The sequence below is a fragment of the Mus pahari genome, chromosome 3 (assembly GCF_900095145.1).
Source record: "Mus pahari chromosome 3, PAHARI_EIJ_v1.1, whole genome shotgun sequence".
In the NCBI taxonomy this organism is placed as follows: domain Eukaryota; kingdom Metazoa; phylum Chordata; class Mammalia; order Rodentia; family Muridae; genus Mus; species Mus pahari.
Genome location: NC_034592.1, coordinates 56,014,124 through 56,034,683, shown reverse-complemented (window position 1 = coordinate 56,034,683; position 20,560 = coordinate 56,014,124). Strand labels below are relative to the sequence as shown.

At 37.5% G+C, this 20,560-nt stretch overlaps 1 protein-coding gene across 1 annotated transcript in view; it reads right to left on the bottom strand.

Annotated features, from left to right (window-relative positions):
• The window catches only part of Ubr3 (ubiquitin protein ligase E3 component n-recognin 3), a 135,167-nt gene that overhangs the window by 41,414 nt on the left and 73,193 nt on the right, over window positions 1-20,560 (bottom strand). The window contains exons 20-26 of the mRNA XM_029535740.1: window positions 16,908-17,049; window positions 14,354-14,458; window positions 13,368-13,541; window positions 10,995-11,455; window positions 7,075-7,163; window positions 5,399-5,548; window positions 3,783-3,916 (exon numbers count right to left, since the gene is read on the bottom strand). Of these exons, the coding sequence (XP_029391600.1) occupies window positions 3,783-3,916; window positions 5,399-5,548; window positions 7,075-7,163; window positions 10,995-11,455; window positions 13,368-13,541; window positions 14,354-14,458; window positions 16,908-17,049 (1,255 nt within the window). The remainder of the gene's footprint in view (window positions 1-3,782; window positions 3,917-5,398; window positions 5,549-7,074; window positions 7,164-10,994; window positions 11,456-13,367; window positions 13,542-14,353; window positions 14,459-16,907; window positions 17,050-20,560) is intronic.

Sequence of the window (20,560 nt, the reverse complement as noted above, 5' to 3'; positions counted from 1 at the left end):
CTCACAGCAGGTAAGCAGAGCACACACTCACAGCAGGTAAACAGAGCACACACTCACAGCAGGTAAGCACAGAGCACACACTCACAGCAGGTAAGCAGAGCACACACTCATAGCAGGTAAGCACAGAGCACACACTCACAGCAGGTAAGCACAGAACACACACTCACAGCAGGTAAGCAGGTCTCTACTGTTACAAACCAGGAAGAACAACAGGAGGCCTGCTCATCTCTGTCTTATGTTTCAGAGATCCTTAAAATAGAAACAGATTTGAGGGCTACATCATTTCCAACTCAGTGAGTAGTCAGTTAATAAGCATGCTGTTCTCTTCAGCACAGTATTATAAAAATGTGGATAATGCTAACTTTAGAAACAGTGGCTAGTTGGTCTGTTTATGAAGTACTATTGAGACAGGGTCTGATGTAGCCAGGCTGTCCTTGACTCACCATATAGCCTAGGATGGCCCTAAACTCCTGATCTGCATGCCTCCACTTTGAAGTGCTAGAATTACAGGTATGCTAGCACCCCCTTGGCCAGTACGTAGCTTTAAAACAGAAGATAGTCACTAGCCTCTGTAACAGATGTCCTACTTGAGTTTGCTAGAGTCAAAAGAACGGGAAAATGTCATGAGAAGATGTTTTAGAGAGATTTTGACTATATGTCCACTTGTTACTGTGCTAAGGGGTTACCACTAAGTCTTCATAAAGTCACTATTTGTGAAAACCCCATTCCGTAACAGTGTTGTCCCTTTTTATAAGACAAGAATGACAATACCATTAAGGTCATTAACCTGTAAGTGATAGAAGCCATATCCAAAATCAACCCCAAGGCTCAGGTTCCCTCTTTCCTCCGTGTCACATCTCCTTGTTTGTACAGTAAACATATATGCTATTTTACAAAACTGCATTTCTATATGCAAATTCTGCAACAGCTTAATTCTCTAATCCATATCAAAGTCAATCAAGTTATTCTCCTGCCCATGAGTCGAGTCTGTTCTAGCCAAAACCCCTGCCCTCTGCATTAGAGTCATTCAGTATCAAGTCCAGGGAGGATCTATCCACCAGAGACCCTGAAGGAAGATATAAAATCAATGTAAGCACCGATTCTTCAGGCACACATTCAGGAAACATACCATATATCTACTACAAAGTACACAAAAATCATTGCTAGCAAAAGAAAATTCTAGTTAGTCATTAACACAAGAACACAGCCGTCAAGGTCAGTTCAGAGCCTTTCATTGAAAACAACCAAACTTATTTTGAAATCCATTATTTTGCCTTAGAAAGAGATAACCAGCCAATCTTCTTTTAATAGATCTCTTTTCTTCACAATTATTGCACTGGGCGATATTTTGATTGAATTTTTTTTTAAAAAAAATTTTTTTTCAGGCCTAGAAGATGCCTCAGCAGGAAAAGGACTTAGAACCCGAGCACTGTGGACCACAGTTCAGATCCCAGAACCCACAGGAGAGCCAGGCAGGTCCAGCAGCCTCCTGTGCACCTCATGTGTGCCTGTTGTCTGCAGAAGGCAGAAGAGTGTCTGAGACCTCCTAGGACTGCAGGTAATACAGTTGTGAGCTGCCATGTGGATTCTGGGAATTAAACCCAGGTCCTTTGGAAGAGCACCCAGTGCTCTTAACTGCTAAGTCATCTCTCCAGCCCTCAAATAAATATTTTCAAGGAGAATTTTGTTGGTAGGATTGTGTTAAGATCGTTTTTTGATTTCTTCCTTTTTATTTCTGTGTATTTATCTAGGAATGCGCATGTGTTGCATGTGTTCAGGTCGCCATGGAGGCAGAAGAAGGGAACTCGATCCTTGGAGCTGGAGTCGCGGCAGTTGTGAACCAGCTGACATGTGTGCTGGGAACAGACTCGGGTCCTGGAAGCACAGGAAGTACTCATGACTGCTGCCACCCATCTTTCTAGCTCCTGCTTTGTACAACTGGTTGCCACCCTATTAGAAACATTTTTGTCATAATACTTTGCATTTTATTTGAATCACTTTCAATTAAATGTACAAAGGTGAATAACAAAGCCAAATAAAAAGAACACTTTTTCCTCAAGTGGGATGTGTGGTGTTTGTATCTAGCCAGCTTGCCTGGAGGGTCTTGCTTCTTCACAGCAATAGAAAAGTAACGAATACACTCATACACTCATACACAAAATAAATCTTTAAAAAATTTTAAAGGTGAAAATAGACTCCAATGTTGTCTTCTGACCTCTATAAAGACATCATGGTCTACATGCCCCTCCTACACAAACACAAACACATCATTCATGCTTTCACATACATTAATAATACAGATATCAATAAAACAGAAATATATACATTTCAAAATAATCATTACTTCACTTTGAAATCTCTGAAAATAAATAGAACCATCACCGTCCATTATCATATCCAAATTGCATTATAAGGTCTAACATGAGATGTCCTAATTAGCTACTCTAAATATTAAAAGGACCACTTCACATTTATGTTGGCCTACCCAGAAAGGTCACTGCAGAAAAGATCACTTGAACCTTTTATGAATAAGAAAATTGAGGCTTAGGATGTTTGGCCAAATGCACATAGCTCAAAAAAATCCTGTTTTCTTTTCTTTTTCTAATACTGGACTAAGACTTGTGCTAATATACACAATGTTTCCCTGACTAGAACCACAGCTCCTCCTGAAGCCATCAGCACTCTATGGACTGTGGGAGCAAACTGCTCGGGCTACTGCTGACTGTGAGGAAGTGTGTCTAATGTCTGTGCTACTGAGATGCACAGGCAAGGAAGAACTATTTGGACAGCAATCATAACAATAATCTACAGTTAACTAAAATAACACTTTTCTTTAAAGTATTTTAAACTACTCTATGTTTACCTAATTCAGGATTTATTTGATTCAATCTACAAAAGGGAGAAAATCTTATATGATAATCTCAAAAAACATTAGACATGACAGTGCTGGAGATGTAGACCATGGTCTCACACACGGTGGGTAAGTGCTCTACATCTGAGAGCCTGAAAGGACAGCACTGCTGCTGTTAAGCTAACCTTTAAACCGGTGCTGCTGCTGCGTGCTAGAGTTTAAAAAGAAGCTGGAAAACAATCTACTAAGCTCACAGGACGGAAGAGAAGACAGGAATGAACTCCTTCTCTCCTTTACAGTTTAAAAGTTAAAAAAATTTACACACTAAGTAAATTATTTTAATACTTACTTTATTTCATCTAAGTAAATTATGTAGATCTCACAATAAAAAACATTTAAAACACACATCACATTTCTTGCTTGAAATTTTTATTAATAGAAATTTATTATGTTACTACCCACATACTAACTACTGTTATTATTCTTTCACTAAACTTCACCTTTGAAGTCAGAATGCCATTTTAATAAAAGAAAATAATTTAAATTAAAATTCTGGAGGCAAATCATCATCAATCTTGCCATCACAATTACAACTCAAGAGCAGTGAGGTAGCCGTTAGAGCACTTGATGCTCTTACAGAGCACTGATCCAGTGTCAGTTCCCAGCACCCACAGGTATCTCACAAGCATCCAGTACTCCAGATCTGATGCCCTAGGACTTCTACAGGCACCAGGCACACACATGATGCATTTACACATATGCAGGCAAAACAGATATACACATACAATTTAAATAAATGAATGAATGAATGATGCGATCCAAGTGCTGGGGATATAGCTCAGTGGATCCCTAGCACCATTGGGGGAAGAGGGAGGGAAGAAGAGGAGGAAGGAGAGGAAGAGTGAAACTGTTCTATAATAAAAATACTTACATCTTTAAAATAACGTTGCAATAATGAAAGCCTCACATCATGAACTGCTGCACATGTGTCCCAAGGGTAAATCTGCTCCTCTTCAGTGATCGGCAACTTTTTTGGCTCAGCATTGTCCCGGCACTGGCCTAAAACTAAATGACAGCAGAGATAAAGTTCATTAAATAATACACCTAATTTACCAAAACAACCCAGGCTATCCACCACATCAAGATCCTCGTGACTGAATTTGGTAGTGTAGTAGATGGCACAGTGTGCAGTCTAGCAGAGCATCCTCTTGGCTCTGCTTCAGTCCACAGCTACTCTAAGTCTCTCCAACCACCAGGCATGCCAGCCACATACACCTGCTCCATCCTTATGAGCAGAAATTCTCATGCAGATACAGTTTTAAAAAGTACCATTTTTATTTCAGTGATACATTTAAAAAATGCATAAATTGTGGTGTAGTGGTGTTTTAAAACATATATGCACTGTGTGATGTGATGTGTCTGTGTTTGTAATCCTTTTGGGTTTTGATATTTTATACTTACAAAATTAAAGTATTAGTTTTTTTTCCTCCTTCTGCCATATTTATGTCTGTCTCCCAATTTTTTTCTCCATGTTTAGTCTTCAGAAAATTGAATACCTTCTACCTGCTACCGGTTGTACATTTGACACTTTGTCTCCTCAGAAAACACACACACACACACACACACACACACATACACACTAAGAACTTAGTTCTGCAATTATGCTATTTGTTTGCTATTTGTACCTTAATTCATTCATTACTGTTCTCTTTTGTAGTTAAATTTTCTAGTGTGGGATTTTTGGGTCCCTTCCCATTTTTATTTGTTTGTTTGTTTTTAGAGACAGGGTTTCTCTGTGTGGTCCTAGCTGTCCTGGAACTCACTTTGTAGACCAGGCTGGCCTCGAACTCAGAAATTCACCTGTCTCTGCATCCCAAGTGCTGGGATTAAAGGCGTGCGCCACCACTGCCCGGCCCCATTTCTTTAATATGGTTTTTTATTAGTCTACTGCTGAGGAGGTTGTTTTTGTGGTTACCTGGAGAATAGAATAAGCATCTTCATTTTATAAAAGTGAATTTTGAATTAATATCTACTTAGTTTCAATAACATATAAACCTCTATCCCACTCCATTCTCCACCTTTGCCTGTGTTTTTGTGTAAATGCCTACACGTTTTACTTAAGAATGCACTGACACTTGGTTTAAAATCTAGATACGCAGTTCTTTACAGACTCAATTTGTTCATATATCCTGTTGAGAAAGAACTAAATCTATCACAATCATCTAAGAACTATTACTTCTTCAAAATTCCTCAAAATAAGAAAAGAATTTCGACAAATTTTTTAAATGTTTTAAAAGATATATTGGCAAACAGCAATCGACATGCTGTGTCAGGAACTACTTCTGCATGCTATTTCAAGAACCCCAAGAAACTAAAGTAGAACTGGCAGGATATGCCATATGTAATTAGAATATTTAAATGGGCAACACTGATAGACCTAAGAGGCTTATAGATTTTAGAACAGTTAAATCAATGAGAAAACTAAACTCTAATATGAGCTCTCATTTAGCATAGATGCAATTCTCTAAAAGGCCCCTTTGAACTCACCTGAGGATGCTTGTAGCAGCACAACCAGTCCTGTAGGTCTGTCTTCAGAAGAAGGGCCACTCTGTCCACAAATAACACAGTCATACACAGCCTCAGAAACTTGCGGCTCTGCTGTGGTAATTTCCATAGGAATATCGTTCTCAGGAGAATCTGGAGGGGGAAAGCTATAACTCTTAAAAGGAAAACCCCTCTTCATTATGCACTCCCCACAAAGATCTATTTCAAATACTTTTTAAGTTAAATACTAACAAAACTGTATCATAATACAACTGAGACCAAAAATGTGAAGTTAGTTAAAACAACTTTAAGTAATACATGATTCAATATTTTGGTAATACATGATTCAATATTTTGCTTTTGTAACAATTACAGGTAAAAATTGATACTAAAAAACAGAAGCAAAAATATCCACGCAAGGGGCTGGTGCTCTTCCAGAGGTCCTGAGTTTAATTCCTAGTAACCACACAGCCATCTGTAATGGGATCCGATACCCACTTCTGTCATGCAGGCATACATGCAAATAGAGCACTCATGTACATAAATTTAAAAAACTTTAAAAAAACTGTATAAGAGAAAATTTTCATTACATTTTAAGGAACAAGCGGTTCATTTTTTTAAACTTACATAAAGGTTCTGGAGAGAGGAAATGTATAAGATGGCAGCCCTTTAAAAGTTGGTAGTAGCATAACCTACGATAATAGAGGTTCCTAATTCTACATTTCAGTAATAGTCATCAAGGTTTATATAAGGAAATCATTGTATAGCCTCATTATGTATATAAAGCAGAACTATTACATATATCACTAACAAGAAATTAATAGCAAGGCACACAGCAGACACAGAAAGGTAAGTATCGGGTATTTTCTCATATATGCAGAAAATTCTCAACTTAAAAGATAATCTGAAAGAAGAACTATTATAGGAAAAAAGAGGACTGGGGAAGGAAAACATATTTTTAAATATACAATTCATAGCCCTAATATCACATAGGAAAATGATACTCCTCATTATAAAAATCCTAATGCCAATATGAACTGAATTATAAAGTAGACCTGATTTTTATAAATATTAATGTGACAGCACTCAAAAATATTTTAAAATCATTATATTAGGCATTTCATTTAACTAATTAATAATAAATCATTATATTTCAAAATATTTTTAAAATCATTGTAAGGACCTTAGGATAACTTCAGAGAAGACCATCAAAATAAATAATTAAATACTTGCTGACAGACTTCACATAAGTGAGGGACAGATTTATAGAGAACCAAAAGTCTCCTTAACAACTGCTTCTGCTCAACAACAAACCGGCTATAGTAATGACCTCAGACAACAAAATGGCTATAGTAATGACCTCAGGCAGGCAATATGGTTCTGAGGGTAAGACCTGCCTCCAACCCAACAACCTGAGACAGAACCCACATGGTAGAAGGAAAGAACTGATTGACCTAAGTTGTCCCATGACCTTCACACACACTGCAGCATGAGCACACCTGTACTACCCATGTGTACACACAATAATTAAAGCACTAATCTGACCATCCCGTTACTCTACTGTTTAAATAAAGACAGTAAGTGATCTACACTATGTAAACTGGTAAACATTCAGATTAAATTATCACTATAAATAATAACTAATTGTTAAGAGATTCAAACTAAAAATTTTGACTTACCAACATCCATTGCAGTTTCCATAAAGCTTTTCTGTCGTGAGGCAAACTCTGCAAGCAATTTCTGCTGCCTTTCTCTAGCCTTTTGTCGCCTAAAGAGAAATACAATTTTAAGTACATGATGTGTTCAAAACTAATCTACTGTCTTTCAGGAAAATATGACGTATAAATGGCCACACAGTCAAGGACAACCTATTTCCTATATTACTGTATTAAATTTCAAGCAAGATCTGAATGTTCCCGAGCTGATTCTATCCCTTCCAAACGGCTTCAAACCTACTGTCTGTATAAGTAAAAATAAAAGCCAATATCTACTTTAGACTATGGAACAATGAGATAGATTTAAAAAAAAAAAAAATCCTAAATCCTCCACTAGGTATTCCTAATTTTAGCAAAGTGGCTGGATACAAGATTAATTCAAAAAAATAAGTAGTCTTCCTGATATATAAGTCACAAATGGATTCTAAAAGAAATCAGGAAAACAACACCTTTCACAATAGCTAAAAAAAAAAAAAAAAAAAAAAAAAAAAAAAAACCTTGGGGTAACTCTAACCAAGCATGTGAAAGATTTTTATGATAAAAAAACCTTCAAGTCTCTCAAGAAAGAAGTTGAAGAAGATATCAGAAGATACAAAAATCTCCCATGCTCATCAATCTGTAGGATAACAGTAAAAACAGCAATTCTACTGGACGCAATCTACAGTTCAATATAATCCCCATCTAAAACCCAACACAATTCTTTACAGATTGTGAAGGGACAATTCTCAACTTCGTATGAAAAACAAAAAACCCAGAATAGATAAAACAATCATGAACAATTAATTGCTGGATTGTCGTTCCAGACTTCAAATTGTACTACAGAGCTATAGTAATAAAAATGCATGATACTAGTATGAAAACAGACATACTGATCAATGGAATCAAAATGAAGACACAGGCATAAATCTACACACATATGAACACCTGAGTTTTGATAAAGAAGCCAGAAATACACAGAGAAAAATGACCACATCTTCAACAAATGGTGCTAATCAAACTGGATGTTTGCCTGTAGAATAATATAAATAGATCCATGTTTGTCACCCTACACTAAACTCAAGTAGATCAAAGATCTCAACATAAAACCAGACTCACTGAACCTGATAAAAGAGAAAGTGGAAAGAGCCTTAAAGGAGATGACTTTCTGAACAGAACAGTGATAGAGCAGGCACCAAGATCAACAATTAATAAAAGGGAAATTATGAAACTTCTGTAAGGCAAAGAACATCATTAGGACAAAGTGGCAGCCTACAGAATGGGAAAAGGTTTTTTACCAACTCCATATCTGATAAGAGGACTAATATCCAAAAATATATATAAAGAATTCAAGAAACTAGGTATCAAAAACTCAAATCTAATTTAAAAATAGGAAACAGATCTAAACAGAGACTTCTAAATAGAGGAATCTCAAATGGCTGAGAAACATCTAAAAAAAATATTCAACATCCTTAGCCATCTTATTGTAGGTAATTTTGTCATGTTTGGTTGTTATCTCTTAGAGACCAGTTCTTTTCTAATGAGAGACAAAAACGGAGTGATTCCAGAGTGGAGGGGAGGTGGGGAAGACCTGGGAGGAGTAGAAGGAGAGGAAACTATATTGTATGAAAAAAGAAACTATTTTCAATTTAAAAACAGAGAGAGAGAGAGAGAGAGAGAGAGAGAGAGAGAGAGAGAGAGAGAGAGAGAGAGAGAATATGAATCTAGATTTCCAACAAGATAATGTCCAAAGTATTCGTCAGAGGTGGCAAAAGCAAGAAGTCCTGCCAGCGCAGGACACTAAAGAGGTTCTATAAAAACCTATGATGTTTACACATATAAAGAAAGTCTAAAAGATCAGAATAACCACTTATTGCTACCCAAGACTAGCTGTCTCCTAGAAGCAGGAGCAGAAGCCAGTAAATTTCTCAGCTTCCTCTAAGAGCATTTCTAGGTCAGATTATTTTGTGCAAAGTAAAAGAAGTGAGTCCTGAAATTACCAAAGAATAAAAAGCATTCTGATTCTATAAATAATTATTCCTTTGAATTATATCATAACTCTTTTAGCACTTATCACTAATCTATTTACAAAGAATACTGTACGACTGTGGGCAAGCAATAAAAAAAAAACAGAAAAGCTTAGTTTATAATCAGGAGAAAAGACCTCAAATTTAAAGAAATTAGCAGAAATAAGTCAACTCATTTTCAATTTTCCACTTTTATTAGTTATTTGCATTAAATTTAAATGCCATTTAAATTACACATTGGTTCTTTAGAATTCCTATTTGTAAAGTATAATATTATAAGAAAAACTAGGAATACTACTATAATTCTATCTATCCCTTTTGTGGGTGGTGTGTCCACGTGCATGCTGGTGTGGGTGGCAGCACAGGGACTTGCTTTATCATCTGCACCTTATCCCCATGACACTGGGCACTCGACGAAGCGTAGCTCTCTGTTTCAGCTAGACGGTCTGGTCAGTGAGTACACAGGCAGGCACAGCCATTCTCAGCTTTGACAGTGCTGAGCACTCAGCTCTCAGCTTGTACAGTACACTTACCCACTCTGCCACCTCTGCGGCCCCTGGGTACTTTGTCTCTACAAACAATTTTTCTTACACAACCATATATGTGACTAAAATGGCTTCTTATACAGTTATCACAGGATGATCTCCTTCACAACTAGCAAATTACATGGGACTGCCAACTTACGTGAACTCAGAACACCAAACAAAATTGACAGTTTTTCCTCTCTGCCCTCTTACATCGTCGTTCATGCCACCTGTACTCCTTAGTTTTAACTGTCAACTTTACCAAGCTTCTAGTCACCTGAGATGGGAGCCTCAATTCTGGGACTGGCCTGTTGCTATGTTTGTGGGAAATCGCCTTGACTGTTACTGACATAGGTCGTCCAGCCCACTGGAGGTACCACTCCCTGGGAAGATGGCCATGGGCTGTGTGTATATGTAATATACATACACACATATGAATGAATGAGATGAGCAGATGAGCAGGAAGCTGAGTAATGAGTCAACAAGGACCACCCCTCTGTGGTCTCTGTAATATCAGTACCGGGGATCCGATATCCTGAGAACCCCTTCTGACTTCCACATGTACCAAACATACATGCGCTGCACATACATGCAGGCAAAACACACATAAATTGAAAAAAAACTAATTAAAAAATTTTATCTTTAAAATATTAGGAAACAAGTTGGCAAAGGAAAATTTTAAGAAACATTGCTTTCTCTTTTAATTGATAATCATATAGAATAAAACACAATTAAGTACCAAAAATTCAAATAGTTGGATTTTTATTTTAAGAAATACTTAAGGGCTAGTGAGATAGTTAAGCAGGAAAGATACTTGCTATTAATATTAAGCGTGATGACCTGAGTTCAAATACCAGAACCCACAAGATACAGAACAGATTTCCAAAAGTGGCCTCTAACCTCCATATGCACATAGTAGCGTATGTGTTTAACATGCATACAAGCACATGTGCATACAAACACACAAGTGATTCTTTTTAAAGAAATATACAAAATACTTACATTTGTTATTTAGAGTTAAGTTAAAGCTTCTTTTTTGAACAGCAAGAGAACCCTCAGATATCGTAGTAGTAGTAATAGTAGGAGGAGGAGGAGGAGGAGGAATGTCTTTTTATTCATAAAGTACTCCACCTGTGTCTGTCTGTCTCTCTGTCTCTCTGTCTGTCTGTCTGTCTCTCTCTGTCTCTGTCTCTGTCTCTCTCTCTCTCTCTCTCTCTCTCTCTCTCTCTCTCTCTCTCTCTCACCCTGTGGCTGCTATAACTGAAATAACCAGGCCATTAGCACAGAAGGACGGAAGAAGAGAAAAACCCAAATCATCAACCCTCTGTAAATATTAGAAACACAAAAATAACACTACCTTTCCTCCTTGTCCAGAGTTTTCTTCTCCGCTGCAGTGATTTTTTTGGGTGGCACAGGAGGGGTCACTTTTCTGCATATCTCCTCAATGATGCGCTTGTTCATTCTGCTTTGCACAGCAGCTTTTAGCAAAATTCTTTCTACAGCAGTTATACCATCTCCATGATTGTATTTGGGAACTTCTGGCTGTATTAAAACTTCTATGTCATCAAGCCATGGAGGATAGTAAGAGTTCTGTTTTCCTGAGAGTTTGTGGTGAAGTTTTATTAGCAAAGACAATATGCTTTCCTTAATTTCCAAAATGGCTGTGGTTAACTGGGGAGAGGAACCAGGAGCTGACCATTTACTTGGAATCTTGGGCCGAGCCACCTGATTTGCTTCACTGTTGCTGCGATTGATGATCTCCTGAAATTTCTTTCTACGCTCTGCTACTAAGCTGAAAACTTGAGCTGTACCAGAATTCTACAGGTAAAAAATAAGAATGACAGAAAGATGAAGAAGTTAGTCAACAACCAATTCTAAAAATATATCACTGTATTTTTCCAAAGGGAATGCTTAATGTTTTCATCTAAAGATCTCTCTAGCAGATAAACCCGTTTCCTTGGCTCCTTTCTCAAATAGATGTAAGACCACTTTATGGGGACAGTGGTAAGGGACAGGAGACCACTGGCAGTCACCCCTCTGTTCCACAGAAAACAAACAAACCTTAGGCCATATCTGCAGCCATATTACAAAAAAAAAAAAAAAAAAAAAAAAAAATTAAAAAACAAACTATATAAAGTGACCCTCTGAGTATAAGGGAAGCTGCTGTGCTGCGCTACACACCACTCATCAGGAAATTGCATACACTCTAGTAGCTTCTGGAAGGATGCTACCACATAAAAAACGTTTCCATTTTTCTTCATTTTTTTTTAAGACGGTAAATCTATAGTAAATATTAATTTCACTTTTAAGGAACTTCAAAGTTTGAAAATTACCAAGATTACAAGTCTCAAAACTGAAATGTAAGGATAAATAAAATGTAAAAACTGAATAATCTGCTTCACACTGCACAAGTGTTCTTCTCACTAATTTGTCTTCTAGACAGTCTTTTTGCTAAGGCAAACACATCAAGCCTCTTAGAAACCATCTTTTAATTAAAATATGAATGTTTAATGCATCTCATCTTTCTAAAATGAGCATTAAAAAGCATGCATTTGTAAGTCAAATTACAGTATAAAATTTTAACATTCAATGTTTTTAAAATACTCTACAGCATTAGAATAAAAGAGGTTCCAAGTTTTTAATTAAAATCCTTTCTGGTGCTCACAACAAAAACATGTCAAATGTAAGAAATATTCTAACAAATAGACTTAACTACAAGAAATATCTAATGCAGCTCTCTCTATTCACATGATACCTGGTTTAAAGGAAATAAAACTACTTAATTATCTAGCATGTCATCTCAATACTTTTCTTTTTTTAATTTTATTTATTTTATGTACATGGACATTTTGGCCACATATATGTCTGTATATCACGTGCATTCCCGATGCTTGGGACTGGAGTTAACTGACAGTTGTGAGACACCATGTGGGTGCTGGGAATTGAACCCAGTTCCCCTGGAAGGGGTGACAGGGCCCTTAACTGCTGAGCCTTCTCTACAGCTCCACTTCTCCCTTTATCTTGAAGATTACTTAAGCATCATGCAAAGAGCTGGTTTTCACAATGAGTCCCAAAACACAACAGACAAAATACAACAAGTTATGGGCCTGTTGAATTAGTTAATTGCCATAGAAGCAAAAGGAAAAATTATTTCTAATGGGCATGCTGCCAGCAATTACATTTATTTTGACTTAGGAATAGTCAAGTCATTTTTAAGAAGTTAGTAAGACAATTGCAATTCTAATGTAAGTAGATCCAAATGGCCCACCTATAACTGGTCCAGAACAGTTTTAACACTAACATGAAAAATTTACTACTCTGCATTTTTTGATCAATAACATAAATTTATTTAGAAATAAATATAAGTAACTTTATTAAAGTAAAAAAATACTAATTTCAAGAACCTTTTTCAATGTAATGATATTAATCACACACAAACACACACAAATACTTCAGTGGTTTATTTCCTCATTTCCAATTAGCCATGTTGCTAGTTAATGCAAATACCATACACATCTACCTCTCTTTGAAGAACTTTAGGCCGTCGGGAATTCTAGCAGGTTGAAGGAAAAAGACTGGTTAAGGCAACAGTGCTCAGACATGTCAAGAAATAAATGATAATCTAAAGCTCCCCTAACAATGTTTTCTTCTGAATGCTGTAGGTTATCTAAGCAATATCTCAATATAATGAAACCCTTTCCCTTTTTATCTCCCTCACTTTTAAACTTACTTGTAAAGAGCCCAAAGCATCAGAGCTCGTGCTGGCGAGGGAATCCCTTTTCAACTCAGGAGCAGTCTCTGGGACTCGCACTCTAACATAATTTATAAAGTGCCGCATGTTTGATACCAAATTACTGCCAGGGAACCAACTGTCATGACATCGCTCTGGTCCACCCATTGGTACCTAAAGCATATGTAAATATGAATGAATGAATGAATGAATGAATGAATGAATGAATGAATGACAAGAAAATAAGTGCTCACATGTGCATACACTCCCCAGAATCCATAATTTGTGTTCCCACTATAACACCAAAAATACATAAATAGCTTTCTTTCATTTTTTTCATTGAAATGATAAATTTCAACAGTTTTATCCATAAATGTCAAGGGAAGTTTTAAAGGACCATATGTATTTTAAGAATAAAGCCTTTTTAGGCCAGAGAGTTGGCTCAGCGAGTGCACTATCTGCCAGGCAGGCCTTACAACGTGAGTTAAACCCACAGGTCCCATATGGTAGACGGAGAGAAACTCCTGCAAGCCTAGCGTGTGCATCAGGGTACACATCCATACACACTAAATAAGTTAACATATAGGGCCTTCTTATCACTTCTTCAGATTTAAGAAGTAAAAATCTAAAAATAGGGGTTGGAAAGATAGCTCAGTGGTTAAGAGCACAGTCTGCTCCTCCAGAGGACTCAGGTTCAGTTCCCAGCACTCACTTGGCAACTCACAAACATCTGTAACTCCAGTTCCAGGGAATCTGAAGCCTACTTCTGGCCTCCAAGGGTATTGCATATAAATGCAATAATGATAATAATGATAAGAACGCAGGCAAATACCAATATACATAAAAAGCAGTAGTACACGCATTTAGTCCCAGCACTCAAGGCAGGAAGAGGTGGATCTTTGAGTGTCAGCCCAGCATGGACTACAGCATGAGTTCCAGAGAAGCCCTGCCCAGGCCACTGTCCTAAGAGAAGAGGCAGTGCTTACCTCTTCCTCAGAGTCATCGTCAGCAGAGTTCTCCAGGCCTAACTCTATCAGATACAATACCATGCACAGCACATGCTCAGACAGATTTTGATGATCCATCAGAATCTTTAAAAAAAAATAAAAACAACTCATAGTTTTTACAAAATATATTTCATTTAAAGATCCAAAAACATTCTTTACAAACAAAAATCATAATCAGATAATTATCAGATATATAAATGTGATGTGTAAATGCAAATCTTAATGAAAACGCAAACTGAAACAAACTCTAGGTTTCCTTTGACAATAATGTAGAACTTTTATTAGATTTACTTTTGTATGTGTATATGGGGTGTGTGTGCACACGACTACAGATATTCACATAGTCCAGAGTCATATATTGAACCCCATGGGGCTGGAGTTATAGACAGTTGTGAAATGTACAATGAGAATACAGGGAAATGAACTCAGGTCCTCAGAAAGAACAGGATGGGCTCATAACCACTGAGCCATCTTTTCATCTCCTACATTATACAGTATCTGCAAATAGAAGTTTGAAGACTTCCTAAACAGTGCCACATTAAACAGTTCACAAGTCATTAATATAGCAGTCTTTAATAAAACAATTTACCAAGATTACTTTCCATCCTAATCTTCTGACAATCTCCTGAAGACATGAAGCCAAATTTAACAAGATCACTCATTTGAATATAACTCAGCTGGCTAACAGAACACAATATGAAATATTAGTATGCACTGAGACTGCCTTCAAAGTTCTGGACCTCTAAATATTTTCTGTATCTATATAAATATGTAAGCCAATGTGTGGATCCATCCCATCATCAGCCACCAAACCCAGATATTAATGTACATGCCAGCAAGATTCTGCTGAAGGGACCCTGATATAGCGGCCTCTTGTGAGGCTATGCCAGTGCCTGGCAAACACCGAAGTGGATGCTCACAGTCAGCTATTGGATGGAACACAGGGCCCCCAATGGAGGAGCTAGAGAAAATACCCAAGGAGCTGAAGGGGGATGCAATCCTGTAGGAGGAACAACAATAACTAACCAGTACCCCCAGAGCTCGTGTCTCTAGCTGCATATGTAGCAGAAGATGGCCTAGTCGGCCATCACTGGGAAGAGAGGCCCCTTGGTCTTATAAACTTTATATGACCCAGCATAGGGGAAGGCCAGGGCCAAGAAGTGGGAGTGGGTGGGTAGGGGGGCAGGGGCGGGGAGGGGGTATGGGGAACTTTCAGGATAGCAATTGAAATGTAAATAAAGAATATATCAAATAAAAAAAAAAAGAAAATATCTAAGAAAAAAAAGAAAAAAAAAAGAAGAAGAAGCTGAGATAACACGGAACTTATTGACACACTATGATGTCTATGGTTTACATTCAGTAACAGAGGGAAGCCTGGCTCTGGGAAATCCAACAAATTACATTTGCCTACAAAATCAACACAAACTGCTTTCTAATATAAAAGTATTCTACATATTTTAATGGAGAAAGGGGTACTTTAAATCATTTTTTCTGAATAATCCTTTTGATAAATGATAAAAATAAATCTTTTAAGGCATTTAAAGGTGCTAATCTAAAAATCTTAGCCCAAAAATAACTTGTAGCTTTTCTAATGGCCATGGGTGATGTTGAGAAGAAGTGTATAGAAATCTAAAAGCACTGTTTCATCACATGGCAAACAAAAGCACTAAGAGTTCTACTTAACCAATGAATGCATGCTTTCTTAAGTAATTAGAAAGTACCTGTACAGTCAATAGAGATTTACATACACAATATGCTTAGTTTTCTTTTTTAATTTTTCAAATGAAAAAGAAAAATTATACATTTTCTTTATTTCTAATTAGGAACACTTATCCCTATTATTTTATAGATGTGTATTTATAAGAGCAATAAACTGCAAGTATAATTATCTTTCATCTCTTATATAGTTTAGGTCATTAACAATCCCAGAGTATACATACATATTATACAAACATATACACACACTCTCTTTTTATATTTCATGCAACTTTTAGAACAATGAGATAAGTTGGTTTTGTGAGAGAACACTCCCAAACCGAAACAGATTCTAGGTAACAGTAAAATAAAGGATGTTTCAAGTGTCTAAAGATCCCACATTCAAATCCTTCTTTGTCAAGTCCCTAAGAGGTAAAAGGCAGAGAAATCTACTCTAAAGTCAGTTCACACAGCGACGTGTATTTCTGTCAAGCAGCAGGACTGACTGGCTACTTGCGTCCTTATTCTTCCTTGTCAGAGCTCCTATAGTCATAACACCTCTCACTTTACAGAAGCCATAACAAATACTCCAGTCTGAAGTATTTGTCTGAAGCTGTAGAATAAACATTTCTCCACAAAGAAATACAAATGCTTCCTAATTTTTCAATTTGGAATTCAAAGACATGTAATTATAATTTATCCTCACACATTAAAAAATTTATAAGCACACTTTGCTTTATAAGTGGTGCCTTCTTATAAATAGTCATTTAGTTCTTTGATTTGAAAATCATGAAAATACGTTGTAATCCAAGTCACTCTCATCAAATGACTGCCATACCTTGTAAAGCAGAGTGAAGAGCACAATGTGTAAAGTCTTACAGTGCAGAAGTCTCATAAGACCTTTATAGCTGGGATGGAGTGATGTTCTTTTCTTATACGGAGGCCAGGGGTTGCCAGGGAATTTTCCACTCTGTTTTAAACTGTAAAAATAATAATAAAAAAAAAAATCAAGTTTATATGACAGACTCATAAACTATGGTTTAAACTGTAATTTACAGGCATCAATTTCTATTTTATGTTTTTCTATACATTACTATTCATAAATGAATTAAAAAGCCAAAAACATATTTATTCACTATATACTACACATTACTTTTCCTTTATTATTGGCTAAAATTAGTTTAAAAAGCTAGACTGAAAAGTTGAAAATGTAAAAATGCTAACAAAAATAAATGAAAAGAATACATAATAAAATTTTTAGCAAAGTGATTTTCTATTCTAACCCTTGACAAAATCAGTAAAAAAAAAAAAAAAAAAAAAAAAATCCCCACTACGAATGGCTGGAACACAGGCTGGATAGCAGTGTAGCCCTCCAACCCCATCCTTGGGCTCTTAAAAGAGGAAGAGAACTGGGGGGCAGCACAAGAAACATTACCAATAAACATTAACAGTGTGGGCTGTCAAGATGGTTCACCAGGAGAAGGTGCTTGCCACAAAGACCTCAAGACCAAAGTCCAAGCTGCTGGCCCCACATGGTAAAAGAGAACTGACGCCTACAAGCTGCCCTCTGACCTCCACACAATCACCTGTGGCAACATGTGTGCATGTGCATGCATGTGCACACACACTAAGTGAACTCAATTTAAGAAATAAAGTATGTGTAGTATGTCTACTGTGCTGTTTAAAGGTGTTGGACTCACACAAGGCCCCCTATTGCTAAGGCCTAGAGAGTCCTTAATCTAAATGAAGAGATTAACTCACAAGAAGTAAAAAGTCCGTCTGCATCTTCTAGAACAGAAGAACCAGGGGACCCCAGGACACAGTAATCACAATCTTTTCTTTTAAACCATACATTTTTTTTTTATTGTTAAGTCAAAGAGATATCAAAAAAACAAAAACAAAAACAAAAACATTAAAGCAAACCTTACAGGTAAGACTTAAGGAACCAGTAAGGAGCATCGAAGGGAGTGGAGATCGGACTAGGCACAGGGCACCTAGGAATCGACACAGGAAGGACAAGCAGGGATGTGGGGCCATGAGGATGCCAGTCCCCAGCTGAGCTAAGGCTAGAAGCCCAGAGACCCTGAAGGGACAGTAGGAGTTTGAAGCCACCATGTCTGAAACCCTATCTTTTAAAAACTAGGGGGGAGGGGAGTAAAAGCGCATAGGAACCTGGCATGTGTCGCCTGCATCCACACTCAGACTACATTAATTGATCTCCTTGAAGGAATGGGACTTGGCTCTTCAAGCTCGATGACCTGAGTTTGGATACTTAGCGTGGCCATGTCTGCTTTTAACTCTAGTTTCAGGAAATGGAGCATCCTCTTCTGGTCTTCACAGAAACCAGAAACACATGCAATGCACTTTTATACATGCAGGCAAACACTCAAACACATACAATAAAAATAAACATTTTTTTAATTAAATAAACTACTCTTAAAAGAAAATCTACCCAAAAAAGTCTATTTAAAAAACAGATGAAGCAGGGCAGTGGCGGTTCACAGCTTTCATCTCAGAGCTTGGGACATAGGGGCGGGTGGATCACTTTGAGTTTGAGGAGCAGCCTGATATATAGAGCTCCAGGACAGCCTAGGCTACACAGAGAAACCCCATCTCAAACAAACAAACTAAACTAAACTAAACTAAACTAAACACAGTAAGCTGTGGAGAAATGGCCGGCAGTCAAAAGACTACCACAGCACCACATCAGGGTTCTGAAGAACCCTTTCACTCCAGCTGTAGGGGACCCAACATCTCTCAAGTACACAAACCCCCACACATACATCTAACTAAAGCAAAATAACTTTTTGAAGTAGAAGCTGGCAGGTTGGCAGAGTAAGTTAAGAGTGGTAGCACACAAGTGGTAACACACAAGGGACCGAAGGTGCATCTCTGTCACCTACATAAAGATAGAACTAACTTATAGCATTGTCCTCTGACTTCCACTGACACACCATGGCATGCACGTGTCATTACAAAGACAACATATCCACACATATAATAGTTTTTATAGAAATCTTACATACACAATGGCACTATCAGGATATGCTATATTGATAATGGCAGGTAGACCTAAGAGCTAAAACAGAGGATGAAAACTGCAAAGGCGCTCTGCTGGCAGAACCCCTCTCTACTAAGAATACAATACCAAGCCCCGTTAAAGGTCAGAAGACAGAATGTTAAAATCATGATTTGAATTTGATTCAAAGCTACTAACCCTGGCTTCCCTCCCATTTGGTTCGCAGAATAATGATAAGGCAATTGTATTTGGGACAAGATCTAAAGACATTTCTCTGAGAAAGCTAACCTAAACAACCAAACACAAGGCTTCTTAACAGACCTACCTTACAGTCTATGAAAATTCTTATTCACGTATACCTGAATTATGAGAATCTGAGGAATACCTATGCCCTAGAATCTAAAAATGAAACACTACGTAATGTATCTCAAGAATGAGTACATTATCTCAGGGATGAGGGGATGGGGGTGTAAAATGAGCATCATTAACACAGCAAAATCAGTTGTACTGTAACAGATTGCACAAACATGAGACCCTGAGTTTGGATCCTACATCCCAGATAAAAGCCAGGAGCAGTGGTACACTCTCATAACTGCAGCCCTGGGGGTCAGAGACAGTAGATGCCGGGAGGCTCTATAGGCAGTAAAACAACCAGATCTAAGCTCAGTAAATAGATGCTATCTCAAAAGTAAGATAGTGGGCTGCAGAGATAGCTCAGCGGTTAAGAGCACAGACTTTTCTCCCGAAGGTCATGAGTTCAAATCCCAGCAACCACATGGTGGCTCACAAGCATCTGTAATGAGATCTGATGCCCTCTTCTGGTGCATCTGAAGTCAGCTACAGTGTACTTACATATAATAAATAAATCTTTTTTTTTTTTAAAGTAAGATGGAGAAATGACTAAGGAAAACAGATATGCCTGTGTCAGATATGCAGGTGCGCGCGCGCGCACACACACACACACACAGGAGGGGGTGGGAGGGGCGGGAACTAAAATGGTAAATAGAAGGAATGTATAAATCAAAGAATAAAATAGGAAAATATAAAAATATTGTTTAAAAAGAGTTTAGGGAGTGTGATTTTATTGGATTGTATGAATTAGTTATCAATAAAGTACTCAGACCTACATAGCTAATGACACATTATTCTTTCATAAACAAGATCCAAGTCAGTGTGTTCCCATGCATTCCTCTGCAGTGGTAACCTGAGTCAAGATAATGAGACTTTGGGGATCAGATGTCAGCAGCAACTCTACCACTCTTTAGAGAATGCCAAACTCCCTGGGTAACAAAGACTGTGCCTGCGGAGAATTTTTCTCTAAACAAAAGAAAGAAACTACTCAGAATTAAATGAAGTCGAATCCTAGTACTCACTAGGCACAGGATCTGTAAATTTCAGGCCAGCCTGTTCTATATTTTGAAACCCTGTCTGGAAAGGAAGGACGGAAGGGAGGGAGGGAGGGAGGGAGGGAG